Below are 22,041 nucleotides of genomic sequence, written 5' to 3'. Positions count from 1 at the left end.
TAAGATTTTTTAGTCTTGTCCTTTTAAGTGGGAGTGAGTAGCTACTCCTTCGTGAGGTTTTCACCTCCGTGCAAGATAGTGGATCACTTTCGGAATACATCCGTACCTATGTCTTCGTGAGATTTTCATTTCCGTGCAGCCATAGGGAAATGTATTCCCCTGAACCGAACTCGGTCTGTATGAGCCTATAATGGGTGAAGATCGAGGAATCTGCTGCTTCGGGTACCTTGACTTTAGAACCAAACCTCATATAGTGGACTTAGGAACTTAACCTAGGTAGAGCCACTCCAAACCCCTAGTAGTCACCCGACTAGGTACTTCTGTTTTCCTTGTTTACTTTTATTTTGTACTAACCCCTTTTGTTGTGTTTTGATTGTGATTGTGATTGCATTACATTTGCATCTTAGGAAAGAGATATTTATTCAAGTCCAATTACTAAATTAGAAAGCTTGTCATGGAATACGGATTCCTTGATAAAGTGGAAAACAATACGGCTACCTTAATATATTCTGAAAAACACATGAAAGAGTTCGTGACCTTGCTTCGTAGCCTGAGGATTCAAGGTGATTGTTTAAGAGCCTTCGACGTTCCAACTCCCTTAAAGAAGCTGACGAGCTTCATGAAGATGGGCAGGTGATGAATCGTGACCAAGATCAAGAAAAGGAGCTAGTAGTGGCATCTATTGGGAATTGGTGAGATTATCTCAAACATGCGCATGAAGAAAAAGATCGATGTTGTTTCTTGGAATATGAGGGTGAGGCCGTATATGTATCCGTTTTATGTAAAGGAATTCTCTTTCTAGAAAAGTTTTCTAAATATAATCGAATCAGAATCAACGTCTCTTTAGGCATTCATTTCATGCATTTGCATTACATTACATTACATGCATTAAAATCCATTAAAAGAGTCTAAACGAGTAAATTTATTTCAGCTAATCTGGAAGACCAATCAATCAAACATCCTTACGGTACTCGTCGCAAAACTAAGGAAATGGATCAAAGATTAGAGAAATTGGAGCAAATGCAAAAGGATATGCAGGATCAGCTACAAAAACAAATGAAGGAGCAATTGGAGAAAATTGAACAAGACATGCCAGAAAGGATGCGAGAGTCTCAAAAGGACATGATCACTGAGCTGGCGCAATTACTAAAAGGAATAAATAAGGGGCAAGGCCCTATGGTAAATGATGGGAGAAGACAAGGATAGACCTATCTATCCTCTATGCCTTATGCCTCTGCATGTGCAGATTCAGACCGAGGTACCTTCGCACAGATCCTCTACTTCCATTGAGCTTCAGCGATTTCAAACTGATGTTTCAATGCCGATGAACTTTCAGGCTGGATCAGGTTCTAATCCTAGAGATAACCCAATGAATCTTGTTATTCCTGATTTCGATGAAATGGCTGAAAAAGAGAAGGCAAACGTCGAACTGTCGAAACAATGGGAGGATAGGTGTAAATGGTTGGAGGAAAAATTCAAAGCCCTAGAAAGCGCTGATAGTCACCATGGAATCGATGCAAAAAATCTGAGCTTAGTTCCAGACTTAGTACTCCCTCACAAGTTTAAGATGCCTGAATTTGAGAAATATAGTGGGACTAGCTGCCCCGAAGCCCATATCACCATGTTCTGTAGGAAAATGACTGGGTATATTAACAATGATCATCTATTAATACATTTTTTTAGGATAGCCTCATTGGATCAACGTCGAAATGGTACAATCAGTTGAGTCATACTGAGATTGGTTCGTGGAGGGATCTAGCACAAGCATTCATGAAACAATACGGGCATGTAACAGATATGGTTCCCGACAGAATCACCTTGCAAAATTTGGAAAAGCAATCGAATAAAAGCTTTAGACAGTATGCACAGAGGTGGAGAGAGGTTGCAGTCCAAGTCTAGCCGCCACTCCTAGAGAAAGAAACTACGCTGCACTTTATCAACACTTTGAAGGCCCCGTTCATCACTCACATGTTGGGAAGCGCTTCGAAGAGTTTTTCAGATATAATCATGAATGGCGAAATGATTGAAAATGCCATCAGAAATGGAAGAATAGAGGGTGGAGAGAGTGACAAAAAATCAGTCTCAAGGAGAAAAGAGGATGAGATGAATAACATAAATTATTCAAGGTCAATAAGTTATCCAGGTAAAGGGGTCGCTAGTCAACAAGGTTCATTGAGACAAGAATCTGGAGTGAAACCAAGTACTGAGAAGCTCCAGTTTACACCAATTCCGATGACGTATAAAGAGTTGTATCAACGTTTATTCGATGCGCGCATTGTTGCCCCTTTTTACTCAAAGCCCCTGCAACCTCCGTACCCCAAGTGGTATGATGCAAATGCACAATGCGATTATCATGCGGGAAATACGGGGCATTCCATAGAAAATTGCATTGCCTTTAAAAAAGTGATTGAAAGGCTTATCAGTAGGGGCGTCGTCAAATTTGATGATTCCTCCAATGCAGAAAATCAGTTACCCAATTATAATTGATAATGGAGTGAATGCAGTGCATGAAGAAGAGTGGGAAATGTTCATATCGACGAAAAGTAACTGAAGAAGGGACCTTGTTAGATATCCGCCCTTATAAATTTGGGAGTGTTCTAAGCAATTAGACTGCGGAAGAAATCCTTGTAGTTTTTAGAACTTATTTAGAGCAATGTTCAGAACATTTTTGTTGTTTTTAGCCTAAAAATGATAGAAATTCCTTTGTGAAATAGGCTAATGTCTGAACGTCATTATTCTAATAAAATACATTTTTGCATTCATTTTTGAGCCAATTCTTTCCTTCTTTTTGAATAATTACTCATTTATTCTTTTCCACATCATTCTTTCATTCATAATTATATGGTACAAATAATTATTCATGAATTTATACATACTTTTGTAAATTCTTCGGTACTTATTATGGGTCCCCAGATATTAATTACGTGAATGACTCTGCTACAGACCCAAATTTTCCTTTTGAGCGAGGCATGTGTTTAGAGGGATTTCGTGACTTTGAAAATGACATGGATTGTAACCTATCTTCTGGCTTGTTGAGGATGGTAGAGAGGAAATTTTACCCTACAAGGAGATAATAGAGATTGCGACCTCAAAGAAACGTGCATAGCCGGAGAAACAAAGTAGGGCCTCGTCGAGCAACCTCTAGAGTTTAAAGAGGCCTTTGTATGGTCATACCAGGATACGCCCGGGTTAACCGCTGATAATGAAATCTGCACAATAGTGCGATGGCAGAACTTTGCAGTATGAACGATGCAATTCTTTGTCGGGGCAATGCCTTTCTCGTTGGCTCAGCATAGCTTTGCCCATTTGAAGTCGAGTTGTCATCTCTTCAAGTTTTGTTGGATCTCATCCTGATGAAAAAGGAAGATCAAAAGTTTTCAGTTACAGTGTCACCCCAAAAGGCTCTATAAAGGAAGTTTGATATCAAAGAAGATTCTTCGAAAGGGATAACGAGGACTTGCTTAACCCTATGAGCTCAAAAAAAATCAATCAAAAAAACAAAGAAGAAAAAAAATCAAAATCAAGGTCAAAATGAAAATGAGAGAAAAAGAAAGAAGAACGAAAAAGAGAAAAATCTAGATGAAAAAAATCAAAATAAAAAATGAGAAAAAGAAAAGAAAAAGAGAGGCCGAGGCGAAAACCTGCAGGCGCTTTGTGACCAAATGTGGTTTTGAGTTGAAAACCCGAAAAGGGCGACTCAAATTTTGAGCAAAATAGGGCATGGACATCCATTATCGAAGACTTCTAATGGGCATTACTTCATTTTTGAGATCATTCGAGGCTGTTTTGTACGCCAATGTTGTCATATGCTTATTCCAGAGAAGATGGTATTGGAAAATGCATTAAACTTGAATGACAGCACGATAGCTGAGAGCTGTAATCAATTCAAAATCAGACACCACGGTTTGTCACTGTATTGCAAAATAATGAATTGCGAAAATGACCGAGACTTACAAGGGTTGGCATGTGAAGTTACCATCTGCCTTCTTTGTTTTTTAGAACGTTTATCGGAGCTTTGACTGGGGCAACACCGTTTTCTCTGGTTTACAAGACGGAAGTAGTTCTACCAATTGAAGTAGAAATCCCCGTTTTCTAGGTTTTAGTTGAGTAGAATGAATCCAATCTAATCAAAAGAAAAGACTAAAAGCTATTCAGTACAGTTAGATGTACCAAAGGCAAATAATGTGAGCCTGCAATCAAAAGGTTTGCCTTAGAGAATTCCATAAGGGAAACCTAATTTGGAGAAAGATTCTTCCTACACAAAAGAATTTTAGAGGAAAATGGATGCCAAAGGCCGTTTCCGGAGAAGCTTTGATCTTGAGTAGGATAGATGGTAAAACTCGCCAAATTCTGTAAACTCAGATTCAGTCAAGAATTACCTCACCTGAAGAGGGAGAAAGGACCAAGGTGAAAACCTGCAAAGGGTGCCTTGATTCCAAAAAAAAAAAGGTGAAAAATGAAAAATGAAAAAGTAAAAATGGAGAGGCTAAGGGGAAAACCCGCAAAGGGCACCTTAGGCCAAAGGGGATTTAAGTTGAAAACCCGAAAAGGGTAGCTCAAATATTGATCAGAATAGAGGAATGAAGTGATCAGAGCAACTTGTATCTTGATCAGATTGGGGCATGTGATAATCTTGTTATACCTGAATCAACAGGAAAAAGTAGGGGACATCTTAGGGCATCGACAAAGCACTGCAGATCTCCTAAACACTTGTCAAACTCAGAATGGTCTTCAGAAAGTTTGTACAGAGAAGTTCAAGTTGCGATATCTGGGGCACCCAATTCTCATATTATCTATATTGAATTTGTTGTTCTTGGAATATTTTTTTCTTTTCCAAGATATACATTCCCAATCAATTTCTTTGTCATCCTTCTTTACTATTTTTGATAACTTGTTCTTTCGAGCTATGCTCAGAACCAACTTTATTCTTATCCATTGTTATGACCCTTTTTGCAAGCATGTTGCATTGGAATAATGATTAATGGACTAATAAAACTTTCACAAAGGAAGTTTTGCATATTACTTTGAAAAATTTCTAAATAATATAGGAGCCTGAAACAAGACTATTGTTTAGAACGCACCAGGTTTAAAGGTTGAAAATTTGAGAAGGAAAAGTATAAATTTGGACTTTCTCTTTGGATTTTGTTGTCAAATGCATTGATTGACGAGATGCCGTGTTGGTGATAAAGCTTAAATAAACAAGCGATCAATGATCACTAGGCAAAAGGAAGAGGTTACCTCGGAGAAGAGAGCCTTCATCTGCGCATAAGTCTTTGGTACAACACCTTGGGAATGGTGTAAAGGACCAGACAGACTTAGATCCTATATCCTTGAATTGTGATAAAAGAGGATTAAGGAAAAGCCACATATTCTACCCTTGGATTATAGTGGGAGAATAATGGTATAAATTTTACGCCCCAGTAGATATAACTTTAAGGTTTATAGTGTGGGGCAACCTGGCTAAATATTCTTCGAAAAAGCCAGTCAAGCAAGAAGGCGTTGCAACACGTCAGTCACAAAGCCTTAATAAACTTCGAGTAATGACAAAGCAGAGTCATTCTCAGAAAAATAAAATTCTGCATTCATTCACACATGTCTAGTTAGGAGCATTTGATTCATTTTGATCATGCCATCCTAATCATTAGGCATAATTAGGTTCATTATACAGGTCATGTTCCCCAGAAAACAGATCTGGGAAATTACAGATCTTGTCTTCCTAAGCAACAGTGGAGCAGATTGAAGCCAGAAATCTTATCTCCCTGAGATTACAGCGGAGCAGATTGAAGCTAGTAATCCTATCTCTCTAAGATTACAAAGGAGCGGATTAAAATAAAGGATCTTATCTCTCCGGGTTACAAGAGAGTAGATCGCATCGATTGAAGCCGTAAATCTTATCTCCCTGAGATTACAGCAAGGCAGATTGAAGCTAGTAATCCTATCTCCCTGAGATTACAGTGGAGTAGATTAAAATAAAGGATTTTATCTCTCTGAAGTTACAGTAGAGTAGATCGCATCAGATTGAAGCCAGAAATCTTATCTCCCTGAGATTACAGCGGTGCAGATTGAAGCTAGTAATCCTATCTCCCTGAGATTACAGTGGAGCGGATTAAAATAAAGGATCTTATCTCTCTGAAGTTATAGTAGAGTAGATCGTATCAGATTGAAGCCAGAAATCTTATCTCCCTGAGATTACAGCAGAGCAGATTGAAGCTAGTAATCCTATCTCCTTGAGATTACAGTGGAGCGGATTAAAATAAAGGATCTTATCTCTCTGAAGTTACAGTAGAGTAGATCGCATCAAGTCTTATCTTCCTGAGATTACAGTGGAATAGACCGAAGAATTACAGATCTTATCTCCCAGGCAGTACAGCTAAGCAGATTAAAGCCACAATGGCGAATCTTACTTTCCAAAAGTTACAAGTTACAAGTCTTATCTCCCTGATATTACAGTGGAGCAGATCGAAGCAATTCCTAAACCTCTGAAGATGTAGTGGATGGAATGAGGCAACTCAAAGAAGAAGAGCACCAAGGTCCAATTCGACCAAGGCAAAATTGGCCATTTTTAGTCTTTGCTTCACTCCCGTTACACGACAATGAGTAAAGAGGGGCAGCTGTAATACCCAATTTGTGCCCGGCCCATATACATTACATATATAAACTAAATAAAATAAAATAAAAGTCCAAAAGTCCAATTAACATGTCCAAATTATAACATGCCCAAATACCCACTAAACCCAATTACACTAGGCCCAATAAACCCAAACCCTACTAGCCCTAAATAACTTCCAAAAACCTTAGGGTTTCTGGAGCAAACCAGGCGCCGCAACTCTCTCGCACAGCAGACCCAGCCGCCTCACGCCTCCAATCTCCTCAGTCAAGCACGCACACTGCCACGTATGCCTCCGTGCACCCCAGCTGGGCCCCGTACGATCGTACCTGCGCGCAAACAAACAAAGGCAGCAGAGACAAAGAAAAGAGAAAAAAACATTGTATTTCATTTGAATCTATTTTTATTTCTATTCGGCTATAAAAAGAGCCAACGAAATCTGTAAAAGCTTCTTCCTTTTTTTGATATCAACACACGCATGTTGTATCACACACACAATATCAAATAAAAAAAATCAAAAGATAAAAAGACTGAGTTTTCGAAGGTGATTTGCTTCTTCAAAGTTTTTTTTCTGTTCTTCTATCTTTTTTGTTCTTGTTTCTTTTTTATATACTTAAATAAAAAGAGAAAAAGACGAGAATTTTACCTTCGCAAAGGCACACCGACGAGGCCCTATTTACTCCGTTCAGATCGGAGTCGGATGGGGTTTCACATTTGGAGGCGGCAGAGGGGAAGGATTCAATTTCTTAGATCTGCTTAAAGTGGCTAGGAGGTTAATGATTTAGGGTTTATTTTAGCCATTTGTATATCATTCGAAACGGCACCTTTTAGAGCCAAATCAGTGGCTCAAAAAACGACGCCGTATTGGCAACGCAATTCACCAACCCGATGACCCGACCCAGATTCGGCGAGATCCGCGTGCTCTGGCATGGGGAGGGATATTTGCACAAATGGTCCCTAGATTATTGTAGCGTGTTTAAATAGATCTTTTTATTTCCTTTAAATTTTGCCCGCATTTTATTATTTTGTTTTTAATTAAGTCTGCATAAAACGTTGCATTTTGGGAGGGAGGGAATATTTTCTCATTTGGCCATCCATGTAATTCGCGCGTTGTATTTTAGTCCTTTATTCTATTTTATTTTATTTTTTTAATTTCGTTTTGACTTCAATTTACTCCTTTTTGTTTGGATAATTTCTTCTATTGGACTTTATTAATCCATTCCTTTTTATATATACATATATATATATTTTTATTTTATGTATTTGCTTTAAGATTTATTTTGATATTATTATACTAGTTCATATATTTAATCACCATTTTACGTATATACCCTATTTTGTGTTATTATGTAATATTATTTTAAGTTTTAACATTTTCATACAATACTATTTTATACCTATATACAATTCATATTAATTCATTTTATTAAACATATGCGCATGTATAATATGTTATTGAGTTCACGTCGTATTTTTTATTTATCTATACATACATATAATTTTTTTTAAAAAGGGACCCTATTTTAATTTATTTTGCTTATTTCAGATTTTATAAATATATTGTTATACATACTATTATTTATATCAAGTTCTTCACTCCATGTGCATTATTTTTAAATTAATACATGCATATTATTGATTTTTAATTCATTAGTTTTTTAAATGTTAGTATTTTCATGTAACAATTGCTCCTATGTATTGTATTGCTTATTTACTTGATTATTCTTCATACATTAGTGTATTTTTTTTTAATTTACGAATTATCACTTCGCGTTGCACATTATCGCTCCATCACGCTTTACTCGTTTGAAAGGTTACGTTTAATATCGTTTGAGTATCAAAACCAATTTATTCAAACACTTTTAAGATAATGCAAAGTTCGGTATTTGGAATTTTTGAACGAATTGAGCCCTAACGTATTGGGTTTCAATTCTCCTCGTTGAATCTAAATAATCGAGAATACCCCTTTTAATGAGGACATAAATAAAAAGCTCATTCGGGAATTTGACGCGTTGTGTCCTAACGCATTGGGTATGACGTATTGTTTTCTCGAGACGAGGATTTTTCTAACGAATAAAAATAAAGGCAATATTCGATATTTAGGAATTTTGTGAAATCGAGCCCTAACTTACTGGGTCTTTATTTTCTCATTTAACCCAAATAATCAGATATCCTTCTCAAAATGCATAGGTTTTAAAAGTCAAGAGATAAACTTAATTTTGAGGATTTTAAATGTCGCACTCTAACTTACTGAGTGTGACGATTTATTTCGTTGAAATAAGTGAATCTCATCGCCCAATTCATTTTACTCAAGTTTTCTTTTCAAAGGATCGTATCTTAAAATCTTTTCAAAATTTTGACATTAAGACATTAAACAATCGATTCGGTACCAATTTGGGCGTTACGAGGGTGCTAATCCTTCCTCGTGCGTAACCGACTCCCGAACCTGTTTTCAAATTTCGCAGACCAAAATCATTTTCAAGGTGAGCCGACCACACCTTAATAAAGGGTCGGTGGCGACTCCCACTCCATTTCAAAAGGTCGATCCTGTTTTTTTAAATTCAAATTAAAAATGGTTTCGACAATTATCATAGAATATTATGAGCTTGTTCATTCCAGTAATTCTCAAACCATTAATTCAACAAAGAACACCTTTAACTTTCAACTATTTTTGGCATATCCTTCACATTACACAAATTTCATATATCACTACCAATCACATATATAATCACATTCATACATGCTCATGTACTTACATTTATCTTTCATGTTTAAATCCATGTTTCCATCAATAAATAATCACTCAAGTAACCATTTTGTAACTCATCCCAAAGACAAATGTCAAATTGTTCTTAATTAATCTTTTTAATGTATTAAATAACATATTAGTAAGCTAAATAACACCTAAAATAAAGTAACTTAGGTTTTCCATAATAACTAACCTAAAATAAAAAAAAAGACGGAAAGATACCCACTTTCCACTTCAATCCACAACCTTTTTCTTACCTTTGTTGAGAGCCTCTTTCTCTATCAATTTCTTTTTTCACCAAATAAACAAGCATATTATGAGAGCTCATAACAACACATAAAGATAATATTAAATAACCATTTTAATGGCTCAACTAACATAATAATGCTCATAAATATGAAATTGAGTGTAAAAATGATATAAAATCACAAAAAACTCATCTTAATATTTACTTTCTCACTCAACCTATTTTTCTCTCATGAAAGCTCAAACCCCTAAGTTTCTGAATGATGAGATTGATGAGGATTATTAGTTCTATTATGGTTTATAAAGAATGATTTTGCAAGAAAACAAAGAAAAGTGGATGAAGATTGCAACGAAAATGAGTAGAAAATGAAACAGATTCAAGAAGAATCTTTATCCTTATTTCTCTTCTATGGCTAGTTGTAACACCCCAAACCTGACCTAGATGTTATGGTCGAATCTGGAAGGTTACATTAACAAATTGAAACTTTAGTCATTTATTTCAAAACGTATCTTATTCCGAAACCGAAAATTGTAGATTTTATAAAAACTCGCCACAACTTTTTGGCAGGAGAAATTTTCATTCATAAAAGGTTTAGGTGAAATTTTGAATCGTATGCTTATAAAGCTCGATTTTTATAAAATCATCACGCTTTAGTTACTTGCTTTGTAAAACACATAATCTCAGCTAAAATTTTGTAGCGGAAAAATTCTTAGAGTTGTTTAACTTTGAAAATTATTCGTTTAATTCAAATTATCAGAAATCATACCGATTTTTAAAATAATTAAAAAAAATCCTAAAACCAAAGTGAAAGCCCAAAAAATCCAAAATAAAAGTTTTTGAAAGAGTTAAACACAAAAAACAGAACCGAGCTCCTGAGCGCCACCAAATCCTAAGTTTGAGGATTACCTAAAAAATGTTAAACAAACAAAGTGAGCTATAAAGCTCAGTGTGTGCCTTGGCCCACAAGATAAATCCCATCATAAACATGCTTAAATGCATATATCAGAACAGACAGATCAAAAATCACACATGCTTAGTATGACATACTCAAACAGAGTAATCCTACCCCTATCCGCTATACACCAACTCCGTCCAGCCAATCACACCAAATAGGGCTACAAGAACGCATCCATCCATCACATCAACATGTGGTCGTATGCCAAAATATATATTTTGTGGGTATAACTCTAGACAGAAAGTGCAGATATGCTGCCAGAATCACACTTTCTCCATTACATTATCATAACCCACCCCAATGGATATACAATAATATATCAAATGATCATGCCACATGTACTTATATATATTAACTAACAGAACATATGCACAATATCATAGCATTTACAGAATCTCACTAACCAAAAACATGGCCATATCGTTATATGAACACACATAATTGCTTACATATCAGGTTCCAAGTTAGCCTAAAATCGGCCCGAGCGAGGCTTAACAAATCACTCAAAATAGGCCCACATGCCCATGTGGCTCGCACACCCTACCTATCCAGACCGTGTGGCCCACATGATCTAACACACGGTCAACCACAAGCCCGTGTGGTTCACACGATCCAACACAAGACCAGTCACATGGTTGTATGACCCACACGGCCTGGCATACAACCAGACACACAGCTGTGTGATGTCGTTTGCCAGCTTCGAATTTTCACGAAATTTCCAAATTTTCGTGACCATTTTTAGTATTTTCAGGTTAGAACACACACCTGAATGTATATGAGACAATGCTAAAACCGCAGTAAATCAAAATCTACATATGACAACAACTAAACCGATTAATCTAACATTCGCACTGGAACCAAACTTGTAATAGCCCAAAATAGGGCCTAGTCAGAACAGTGGTTTCGAGACAACAAACTCGAAGTAGAAATATTTAATTTATGATTGTTTTAGAGCCTATGATATGTTTGGGTGATAGTGTGCAAATTTTGTTAAGTAATTTTTTTATCAATAAAGTGTCCAATTTTATTATTAGGATTAAATTGTATTAATTGCAAAATATGAGTTCTAGAACATAAGTACTCATTTTAAATGGGGGTTTAAATTAGAGGTCTTTAAATGGGAAATAGACCATCATATTTTTTTATGAACAAAACTAGTCATGGAAGGGTGAAAATTGAAGGTTTAGTAAAAAAGGCATTTTTGTCATTTAGGTGTTTTAAGGGATAAAAGACAAAATTGAAACCCAAATATCTACTCATTCTCTTCTCCATGCTGCCAAAATTTTCAAAAAGCCATGGCTAGGGTTTCAATCTTTTTCAAAGTTCAATTGTAAGTGCATTTGTGCCTCGTTTTTAATATTCTTCGTATTTTTGAGATCCTAGAAGCATAACCTTTTTATTTTTACCATTTATTCGCATGAAAAATGAAGTTTAAAAATTGACTCATGCTAGATATTTGTGCATTTTGATGTTTAATGGTAGAATAAGGGTGCACGAGGTTAGGAGAACGATTTTTGCTAAGTGATTTTCGTTGAAAATGGTTAAAATGGGTTAATTAGTAAAAATTGTAAATGCTCCTAAAAGTGTGAAATAATAAGAATTTGAGGTTGCTTTAGAAGAGAAAAAGGTTCGGCTGACCTTGAATGTTATGGAAATTGAATAAAAATAATATTACGAGCCTAAGGGAAAAATTATAATTATGAGAAAGTTTAGGGGCAAAATTATAAATTTGCCATAGTATGATTTTTTTATTAAAATGAGTAGTGTGAGTGATAATTAAGTGAAATGTGACATTTTAGATCAAAGAAATCGAGATTTGGACGAAGTACGGGGAAATATCAATCAAAATGATCGATTCGTGTTGAGGTAAGTTCATATGGTTAGTCTATAGTGATTGATTTTTAAATTTGAATTGAGATGTTGTATTATTATATATATATATTTGTTATCTAATCATGACTTTATGCAAGTACGAGATTAGATTGAAGGATCAATCGTGAGAAATGCAGGGTCAAGTACATTTGTACTACAACTCGTGATGAATTGATGGAAAATGCCATGATTGGACCATGGCAGTGAGTGTGCCAGTGTACGACTATGTTTGGGGCATGGCATCGGCACAGACCGAGGAGTGCTAGTGTAAGACCATGTCTGGGACATGGCATCGGCACCGATATGTGATCCCATGTAAGACCATATCTAGAATATGACATTGGCGTCCTACCAGGTGTACGAGATATCCCGAACATCCCTAATATTACAAGTAGTTCAATGGGAAATTCAAGGAGTATGCTCAAGATAAATAAGAGTAGGATATGTGACTATTATGACTAAGCACAGGTATGTATATGAGACTCATAAATAATGTGCTCAGATTATGATGCATTATTGATAATGATACAAACGAGTAAGTTCGTATGTGATTAATTCCTTGTTTTTACTTACGTTTTAACATTTTTATGAGATATGATTGAATATGGAATAATTACTTGAGGTGAATTATGAATTACGGTTGAATATGGAAGAGTTGAAAAAATGTAAAAAAAAGTGAGAATTTGTGGTTGAACCTTCGGAATGGATCGGATATCATTGGAAATATAGGTGGATGCTATGTGCAGATTCCACCGGATATTAATGAAAATAAAGGTGATCGCTATATGTTGATTTCACCGGATACCAATGGTTATATAAGTGATTGCTATGTCCTGAATTCACCTGGTACCATTGAGTATAAAGGTGGTTGCTATGTGCTGATTTCACCGAGTACTATTGACTATAAGGGTGGTGTTGTGTGCTGATCCACCGTGTAACTGAGATTATTTTGAAGTGTTTATTGGGAAAATAATTAAGTGAAAATATATGTTACGAACAATGTGTTCGATCTTTAATCAACCCTTTGGCACGATAAAATGAAACATTGAAATTAAGAATGAGTAAATTTAACAACAAAACAGTTTAGGACAGAAACAATTGTGTAAATTTGAAAAATCACCAAAAATGGTGAAAATTGAATTAGAGGTTGCATAAGATATGAAATTAAATCTGAATGAGTCTATTTTCATATAAAGAAAACAGAGTAAGCAAAAGAGTTATATATTTTGAAATATTTGAATTCTAGTGAGACAGAGACAGAATGAATTTGAAATCCCCTGTTTCAACTTTGGAAAATTACTAAAATTTTAAAAAATAATTATGATTTTTAATTTACATTTTTAAATTTATAAATGAGTCTATTTTCAAGAGAAATAAATAGGGAAATCATTTGAATTCTGTGCAAAGAGATAATTAATTTTTAGTGAAGAGGGGTCAAAGTTGTCGATCAGTGAAATAGGGGAATTTTTAATGTATAAACTGTATTAATTGGCTAAACCAAAAATTCTGAAATTTCTATGGTAAGAAATTATGTGAGTATCATTTTAGGGAAAATTAACAGTTCTTCTTTCGAAACTCTGTAGCTCGAGGAATAAATAATTTAGTGATAGTGAATCAAGTGGACAGATGAATGTGAACATTAGTAATAAGGTGTAAGCATGTGATATAATGATTATATCATTTTAAGAAATTATTGCGAGGATTTGTCGACACAAGTTTATTAATTTCTTATTATTTTCATATGAACTTACTAAGCATTTATGCTTACTTCCCCTCTCTTTTCCTTTGCCTTATAGTATCGCCAAGTTAGCTCGGGGATCGATGGACGTTGGAGATTCGCTCACACTATCAATTGGAACACTTGGTATATCTAGATACATTAATTTTTGGGTTATGGCATGTATAGTAGGCTTGGTCATTTTGTCATATGTGTCATATTTCTTATGGCCTAAAATGTTGGCCCTTATTTAATAAATGTTCTTTTTGATTAAGGCTATTTGGAGATGACCAATATTGATGGTTGTTATACACCTATGACGTGGTTATTCATGTATGTGGTAATTGCATAATTGAATGTTATGGAGGTGGTTTACAAATGATTTCATGAATGACGATGTCTATGGGAATGTGTATGTAAAATTGGATATTCGGATGTCCAATTATAATATGATACATGTTGACGAAATTTTATGACCCGGTTTTATATGTTCAAGAAATTTTAAGTCTGGTAACACCTCGTACCCTATTCCGGCGTTGGATACGGGTAAGGGGTGTTACAAAACTCGCATTCAACCCTTATTCCATTAGGATATGTGACCAAAATACAATTAGTCGCTCAACCACTAACAATTCTACACAAAACAACCTCTAACGAAGGTGTTTAGCCCCTTACCTGCAAAAAGGAATGATACCAACAATAATCAACTTGTCAAAGGGGTATTTGTCACAGGATCCATCATTGAAAGAACCCAAAAACGAACAAAATTGAGAATTAAGAACAACTAAAACCCTTAACCTTCAAATGAAAAGAATCAATTAACCTTACCACCGGAAAAACACACTTACTACACTTACATTGATATAGAATTATCAATTCCTAGCACCAAACTCGGCAGAACAACGATATTAATCCAATATAACTGTAGCAGAGAAACGATAACAAAATCTCAACGTAAGGAATAAAATTATTATGGCTTGATTGTGGAGGTAATGTTAGACGAAAGGGAGAGGGAAATGAAAGAAGAAGTAAAATGTCAAGAGAGAAAAACCCAGAAATAGAAAATGAAAATTGAAGAAAAAGGAGAAAACTTACAGGAACTGGTGTGAAACAACATAAAGTGAAGAGAGCGAGGAAATATTGGACGAAATGTGGGGATATTTTTAGGGATATTTTCCTTATTATTATTTGAAAAAAAATCCCAACCAAATCCCTTTAATATCTCATTTGTTATTATCTTATCAGATTACAATGAGTTTGAATTTTACCCACATTCTACTCTTCTATACGGCACAAGATAAGGGAAACAAAAATTAATTTTGTTTTACACACAAAAGATTTGAAGATGGGACCTAAAGGTAAGCTAAAGTTTTACTACTAAATAAGCTAACAAGAATAAATTATAACTTACACGTGATGAGCCAAAAGAAGGAACAAAAATAATACAAAATTTTAAAAGAAAAAATTGAACACAAGACTTCAAGCACATATGCATAGCACATAACCACTAAAACAAATCCATTTATTTAATATGATTTAACAATTTCAATCTAAGAAATTTAGGGTGTTACTCTGATATGGGTTTTCCCTATTTGTGTTTTAATCCATCTAAAATATTATTTTGGTTAAATAGTCAAAGGATATTAAAAGAATGTGATAAAATTGCAATTTAAGATTCATTTAATGATCAATTGTTCTAAAAATCATCTCATCACCCACATCAACATAAACTTTAATAATCTATCATATTTTGGTTTTCTATAACCAAAATACCTTCAAGAGTGAAATTATTAATTCGCCCTCAACTCATATTTTTTATCTGATAGACTTGAAACTTTAAAAATAGCTCAAAAGTTTCTCAATGACCTCTTAATAGTCTAAAATAATTAGAATAATACAATTGAATTTCTTATCTAATATATGGATAAAGTCATCGGAAAAATCTTGTACAGTTTACAGAACAACTTTGGGGCGTTACAATTTTATTAATTATTCATCAATCACTAATACTATTTAATATACAATATATAGCTGGTATCCAATTTTTTAATATATAGTAATACTATGATTTAATAAATATTTTAAAAATAAATAAATAAAATATTATTAATAAATATTTATGAATATTTATAATATTAATATATTATATTGACACATAAATACTTTTTATTTATTTAATAAATATTTTAAGAAATTACTAATACTATTTACTAAATAGTGGTTATTGGATACTTAATATTTATAATAAATAAATAAAAATACATATTTACCAATTTTAAAATTAATAATACAATTTATAATTGTAAATAATTTTTTTGAACAATTTCATTTTATATTCGATCATATATGTTGTTTTTGAAAAAATGTTTAGAACTATCCATAGTCCCTCTCTATCCCATAAATAGGAGGATAATGCGCTTTAGCGTACTCGAATCCACATCCTCTTGCGTTAACAATAATATTCATAATATTATAATATACAGTTTTATAATATACAGTAATATTATGATTTACTAATACTATTGGTTTTTAGTGGTTAATACGTTAAACATACAATTGTATACAATTTTATAATATACAGTAATATTATGATTTACTAATACTATTGTTTTTAGTGGTTCATGCGTTAAACATATATCCGTTAAATAATTTTATTAAATAATTTTTAATTTATATACCTACAGTATATAGAAAAGTATTAGATATAGTACGTATGTATTTAAAATATATTTTAATTATTTATTCATGAACCATTAAAACTATTTATTAAGTATTTATTTTAAAAATATTTCTTTATAATTTAATGGATAATAAAAATATAAAAATATTTTTAAAAAATATAAATTACATTAAAAAAACATAGTTGCATCACTTGTAGCAATTTTAGTGTGTAGCTTTTTTTTTTTTGAAATAAAGCTGATATTCATTTAAAACGAGCGAATGACTCAAGACAACGACTGACAACATACAACCAACAACGCAGCAAAACCAAAAAGCAGGAAAGTAGACCGTCAAAGGACAGATGAAAACAAAACAACCACAAAACCAAAGCCAAAGCCAAAAAACCCAAAAGAATACCAGCAGAAAACTTCCGATAGAACGAACAACATGTAGAACTCCAAGAGTCGGAAAGAGGAGGGCTTTGAAAATCAACCAAGAAGATTCCGAGAACCTTCTCCAAGCTTCAAAACCCACAACAAATTTAGCAACGATGAAACCACTCATAGCGATCTGACTCCACCGCCTCAATAACAGATAAGGGTGCCTCTTCAACCCAGAAGCATGGCAATTTCCGATTCCGACCAACCATCGCCAACTCATGAGCTGCCTTATTTGCCTCCCTGGGAACAAAAAGGTAAGTAACCTCTTCAAAAGATCCAGCTAAAACCTGAATGTGTTGAGAAATAGGACTGAGAACAAATCTATCAACAATATTTGAGTTTAATTTCTTGATAACTTTAAGAGAATCGCCCTCCAGGACAACCTTCCTAAAACCCATATCCAAAGCAAAACAAAGAGCCTTCTCACAAGCTCTCGCCTCAGCCACAAAAGTGTTTGCTACATCCAACAACGGGTAAGAACATGCACCCATAATCTGACCCACGGAATCCCTGGCTAACACAGCTGAGATAAAGAAATTAGTGTTACTCGCAAAAGAGGCATCAAAATTTAGCTTGATAACCCCAGACTTAGGAGGTCTCCACAAAACATTCCTTTTCGTAACACGGGACAGACCTTTAGTTTTATAGAAACTTGAATCTTGGACATAGCTCTGTATAAAACCCACAGTTTCATGGAACTTAAATTTTAGGCCTTCATTAACCAGCTTATTTCGCTTATACCAAAGGGCACAAAGAGATAGCAATGAGTTTCTTAGAATTCATATCCATTGCAAGAAAAGCACTTACAAAATTTATTTTTCCATTCGAGGTATAAATGCTGAAGTCCAGAGAGAGTTGCAAATGAAACTAGAGCTGCCGCAGGACAGTACAATACAATAATAAATGGTGTGGATCCTCCGCTTCCGTCTTGCACAAGGGGCACACAGAATCAACATGTAGTCTCCTTTGAACCAAATTCAAAAAATGAGGCACATAGTTCTTAAAGAGGCTCCAAAGATGAATTTTCATCTTGGCAGGGATCTGGAGATCCCAAATTGATGTAAAAATGTTTTTGTAATTCTCAATAGTATGACCAGTTGTAACTGTTTGTTGAATCACATTTGTAAGCAAAGACCTATATCCACTCTTCACTGAGTATTCCCCGGATGCATCATGCCACCAAACGAGCATATCTGAAGACCCACTCCCAGCAAGTGGGATGTTGAGGATACACCGAGCTTGCTTATCATCAAACAGTCTATAAATCACCTCCTTTTTCCAGGTATCAGACTCATCATTTAAAAATTGATCCACAATGGTCCAGTTAATATCCATAGAATGAACTAACAGACGACCATTTCCAGGACCCCGTATCCAGGGATCATTCTAGATATTCACCTTCGTCCCATTACCTATCTGCCATAGAAGACCATCATCAAACACATCCCTGGCACTACAAATGCTCCTCCAGGTAAAAGAAGGTTAAGACCCCACTTTAGCTAAAAAATATCAGATGATAGAAAAGAACGAGCTTTAAACACTTTCGAAAGGGGACAATCAGGCTGAGTAAAAATTCGCCAAACTTGCTTGGCTAAAAGGGCTTTGTTAAACAAACAAAGGTCACGGAAACCCATCCCACCATAAACCTTCGGTAAACAAAGCGCACTCCACGTACTCCAGTGGATTCCTTTAGATGTCTTATTATTAGCCCACCAAAACTTATTCAATATTCCTTCAAGTTGATGACAAAAGGTTTTAAGTAATGCAAAACATTGCATAATATAGATCGGAAGAGCTTGAAGAACTACCTTAATAAACACTTCTTTTCCGCCCATCGAAAGATACCTAAAACTCCACCCCGCAATGCGCTTCCTAAAATGATCCGCAAAATTTGAAAAGGCCCATCTCTTCTTCCTCCCAACCATCATTGGCAGACTCAAATACTTTTCAGGGTTCGTTTCCCTTTTAACACCCATAATGTCAATGATCGAAGAACGGATCGCCTCCCCCACATTCGCACCAAAATAGATTAATGACTTTCCCAAGTTAATTTTTTGCCCTAAGACCAACTCATAGTCCTTTAAGATATTACGGACAGAGCAAACACCCTCAGCCGATGTGTCACCAAAACTGATGCAATCATCAGCAAACAACAAATGAGTTATCGTGAAATTCCTTCTACCAATTAGAGCTCCCTTTAGCTCATTTTTAATCTTAGTCTCCCTCAACAAACAAGAAAGAAAAGGAGGAAAAGATAGGGACTAAGAGGATCCCCCTGCCGTAAGCCTCTAGACGGAACAAAACTCTCACTAACATCACTATTAATGCCCACCGTATAAGTGACTGAGCAGATACAATGCATGATAAGAACCAACCAGTCTTGATGGAAGCCCAATCTGGACAATATTCTGGCCAAAAAATCCCTTTCCACCCGATCATAAGCTTTGCTAAGATCAAGCTTAAGTGCAAAATTCCCATGTTTACCCTTCTTCTTCATTTTGAGGAAGTGAATAACCTCATAGGCTATAAGGGTATTATCCGAAATTTGCCTGCCAAGAATAAAAGCACCTTGAGCTTCATCAATGCAGAAGCCTAGAAAAGGGCTCATACAATCAACGATAACTTTAGCAATAATCTTATAGAGAACATTACATAAGCTAATAGGATGAAACTGCAAAAGATCTTTAGGCTTATCAATTTTGGGGATAAGAACCACATGTGTTTTATTAATCTCGCCCATTTCCCTTCTGCCGTTTAGAACCTCCAAACAAAAATTGGATACCTCATCACCAACAATATGCCAAAATCATTGAAAAAATAGTGCTGGAAAACCATAAGATCCTGGGGCCTTCAATGGCGCCATTGACTTGACTGCTAGCCAAGTATCATCTTTTGTGAACTTTTGAAGGAGCTTTTCATTCATATTCCTAGAGATCCTTTTTTCAACAAGGCCAATCACCCTATCATCACCTCCCAAGTCAGAGGCTGTAAAAAGGTTTTCAAAATATTTCACAGCAACTCTCATCATATCCTTTGTACCCGTAACCCACTGGCTAGAATCATCTTCCAACCCAAGCATCCGATTGCGATTGTAACGACCCACAACCATCCTATGAAAAAAGGAAGAATTCCTATCGCCATACTGAAACCAATTTAGTCAGGCACGCTGAGCCCAAAAAACCTCCTCTTTGTCTGTTTTAAAATTCAACCCAAGTTACACCTCCAAAATTTCTCCCAAAATTTCATTTGTTGGATCTTGTTCCAACAGTACATAAAGTCTTTTTTCCAAGCTCAAATGATGACCCTTTTGCTAATGAAAACGTGAACTACTCCAATTTTGGAAAAAATGTCCCAAATGCGTTAACTTAAATGGTAGGCTACTATGATGACCAGTCCACCCTCGTTGAACTTCTTTCTCAAAAGAATCATCCAAACACCATTTAGCTTCAAAATGAAAGGGAAAAATCGAACAATTTTCCTTTTGTCGCATCTTACCCATAGTATTCAGCAACAACGGACAGTGATCAGAAAATGAATGACTCAAATGTTCCAATGAAAAATCCAGAAAAAGATGCAACCAACTAGGAGTAGCAACACCTATGTCCAGACGTTCCCGCAAGTTTGTAGATAAAAACCGCCCCCGTTCCCAAGTAAACCATCTACCAGTATAACCGACATCATAAAGTAAACAATCCTCTAAAGTAGATCGAAACTCGACCATTTGACGTGCCGATTTAAGGTGACCTCTTTTTTTCTCAAACGAGCTTAAGATTTCATTGAAATCGCTAATCACCAACCAAGGCATAGACTGATCATGCCCCAAACTACGAAGAAGATTCTAAGAAGCCTATCTATAACGTTCATCAGGGCTGCCATAAAAGCCTGTTAGCCTCCATGCAACTCCATTATCAATGTCATGAATTATCGCATCTACATGATAGGATGGATAACTTCTAATCGAAACAAGGTCATTACCATTCCAACCCAACGACAAGCCTCCCTTCAAACCCACTGCCCCAATATCTATCCCATTATAATAACCACACTTCAAACGCACCATCTCCATCCTTTTCGAACTGAGTTTTGTTTCAATAAGAAACAAAATACGGGGATTAAATGCTCTTAATTTATTACGGAGCCTATTCACCGTCTGAGGTCTCCTCAAACCACGGACGTTCCAACTTAGTAACTTCATGGTGCCCAGCTGCTCTGCCCAGTAGAGCCAGTCGATAAATCATTAACTGTTTCATCAGAAAAATTACCCAAACAAGAGACTGAATCAGTAATCCTACGCTGCCATTTAAGTTCAAATCCATGGGTCCTCGACCCACCATCGTCTCATTAATTGACCGATTTGCCCCATTTGACCAAATAGTCAAACCAATTTTTCCCGCCGCATAATCAACTCCCCCTGGAGTAAAATTAGGATTTTTATGAGAATGACCCCAATCATTCCTGCGAAAGTTTCCAGAATTTTCTAAAATTCAAAAAAAAATCGCCTTGAAATTCCCCTTCTTTTTCTATCCATTTGCTTTCGACCCCGTCAACTTCCCGAAGCCACCGACTAGCAGTGACAGAGCGCCGCCTCACCACCGCACGGATGGATATATCCCAACCAAATACTATTTTCTCTGGATCAATCCTAGTTTGAACCGGGCAAAAGCTCTCCCCATGCCCAAGTTTCCCACAAATAAAACAAAAGAGACTTAATTTTTCATACTGAAACCGAGCATAGAAAATCCTGTCAGATCCAACCATTACTTTCTTTTTACGTTTCAAAGGAACAACCACAT

General features: G+C 35.4%; 1 protein-coding gene and 1 long non-coding RNA gene across 3 annotated transcripts; both read right to left on the bottom strand.

Annotated features, from left to right (window-relative positions):
• Positions 1 to 14,606: 14,606 nt before the first annotated feature.
• On the bottom strand, positions 14,607 to 15,367 carry LOC128041961 (uncharacterized). 2 transcript variants are annotated; one of them, XR_008197146.1, is made up of 3 exons: positions 15,243 to 15,367; positions 15,005 to 15,069; positions 14,607 to 14,822 (listed from the first exon to the last, which is right to left on the bottom strand). It is a non-coding gene; the product is annotated as an uncharacterized LOC128041961 (long non-coding RNA). The 2 variants fall into 2 exon arrangements; XR_008197145.1 differs by having other exon boundaries at positions 14,607 to 15,069.
• A 1,982-nt stretch (positions 15,368 to 17,349) lies between these two features.
• LOC105772032 (uncharacterized) lies at positions 17,350 to 20,357 on the bottom strand. Its single transcript, XM_012593382.1, has 5 exons — positions 20,081 to 20,357; positions 19,624 to 19,840; positions 18,832 to 19,378; positions 18,194 to 18,634; positions 17,350 to 17,919 (listed from the first exon to the last, which is right to left on the bottom strand). The coding sequence occupies exons 1-5, from the start codon at positions 20,355 to 20,357 to the stop codon at positions 17,350 to 17,352; spliced, it is 2,052 nt and encodes a 683-aa protein (XP_012448836.1).
• Between the last annotated feature and the right edge of the window lie 1,684 nt (positions 20,358 to 22,041).

Source organism: Gossypium raimondii, chromosome 6 (assembly GCF_025698545.1).
Source record: "Gossypium raimondii isolate GPD5lz chromosome 6, ASM2569854v1, whole genome shotgun sequence".
Taxonomy (NCBI): domain Eukaryota; kingdom Viridiplantae; phylum Streptophyta; class Magnoliopsida; order Malvales; family Malvaceae; genus Gossypium; species Gossypium raimondii.
Note: the sequence above shows the minus strand (reverse complement) of the source record. Positions and strands in the feature narration are given on the sequence as shown.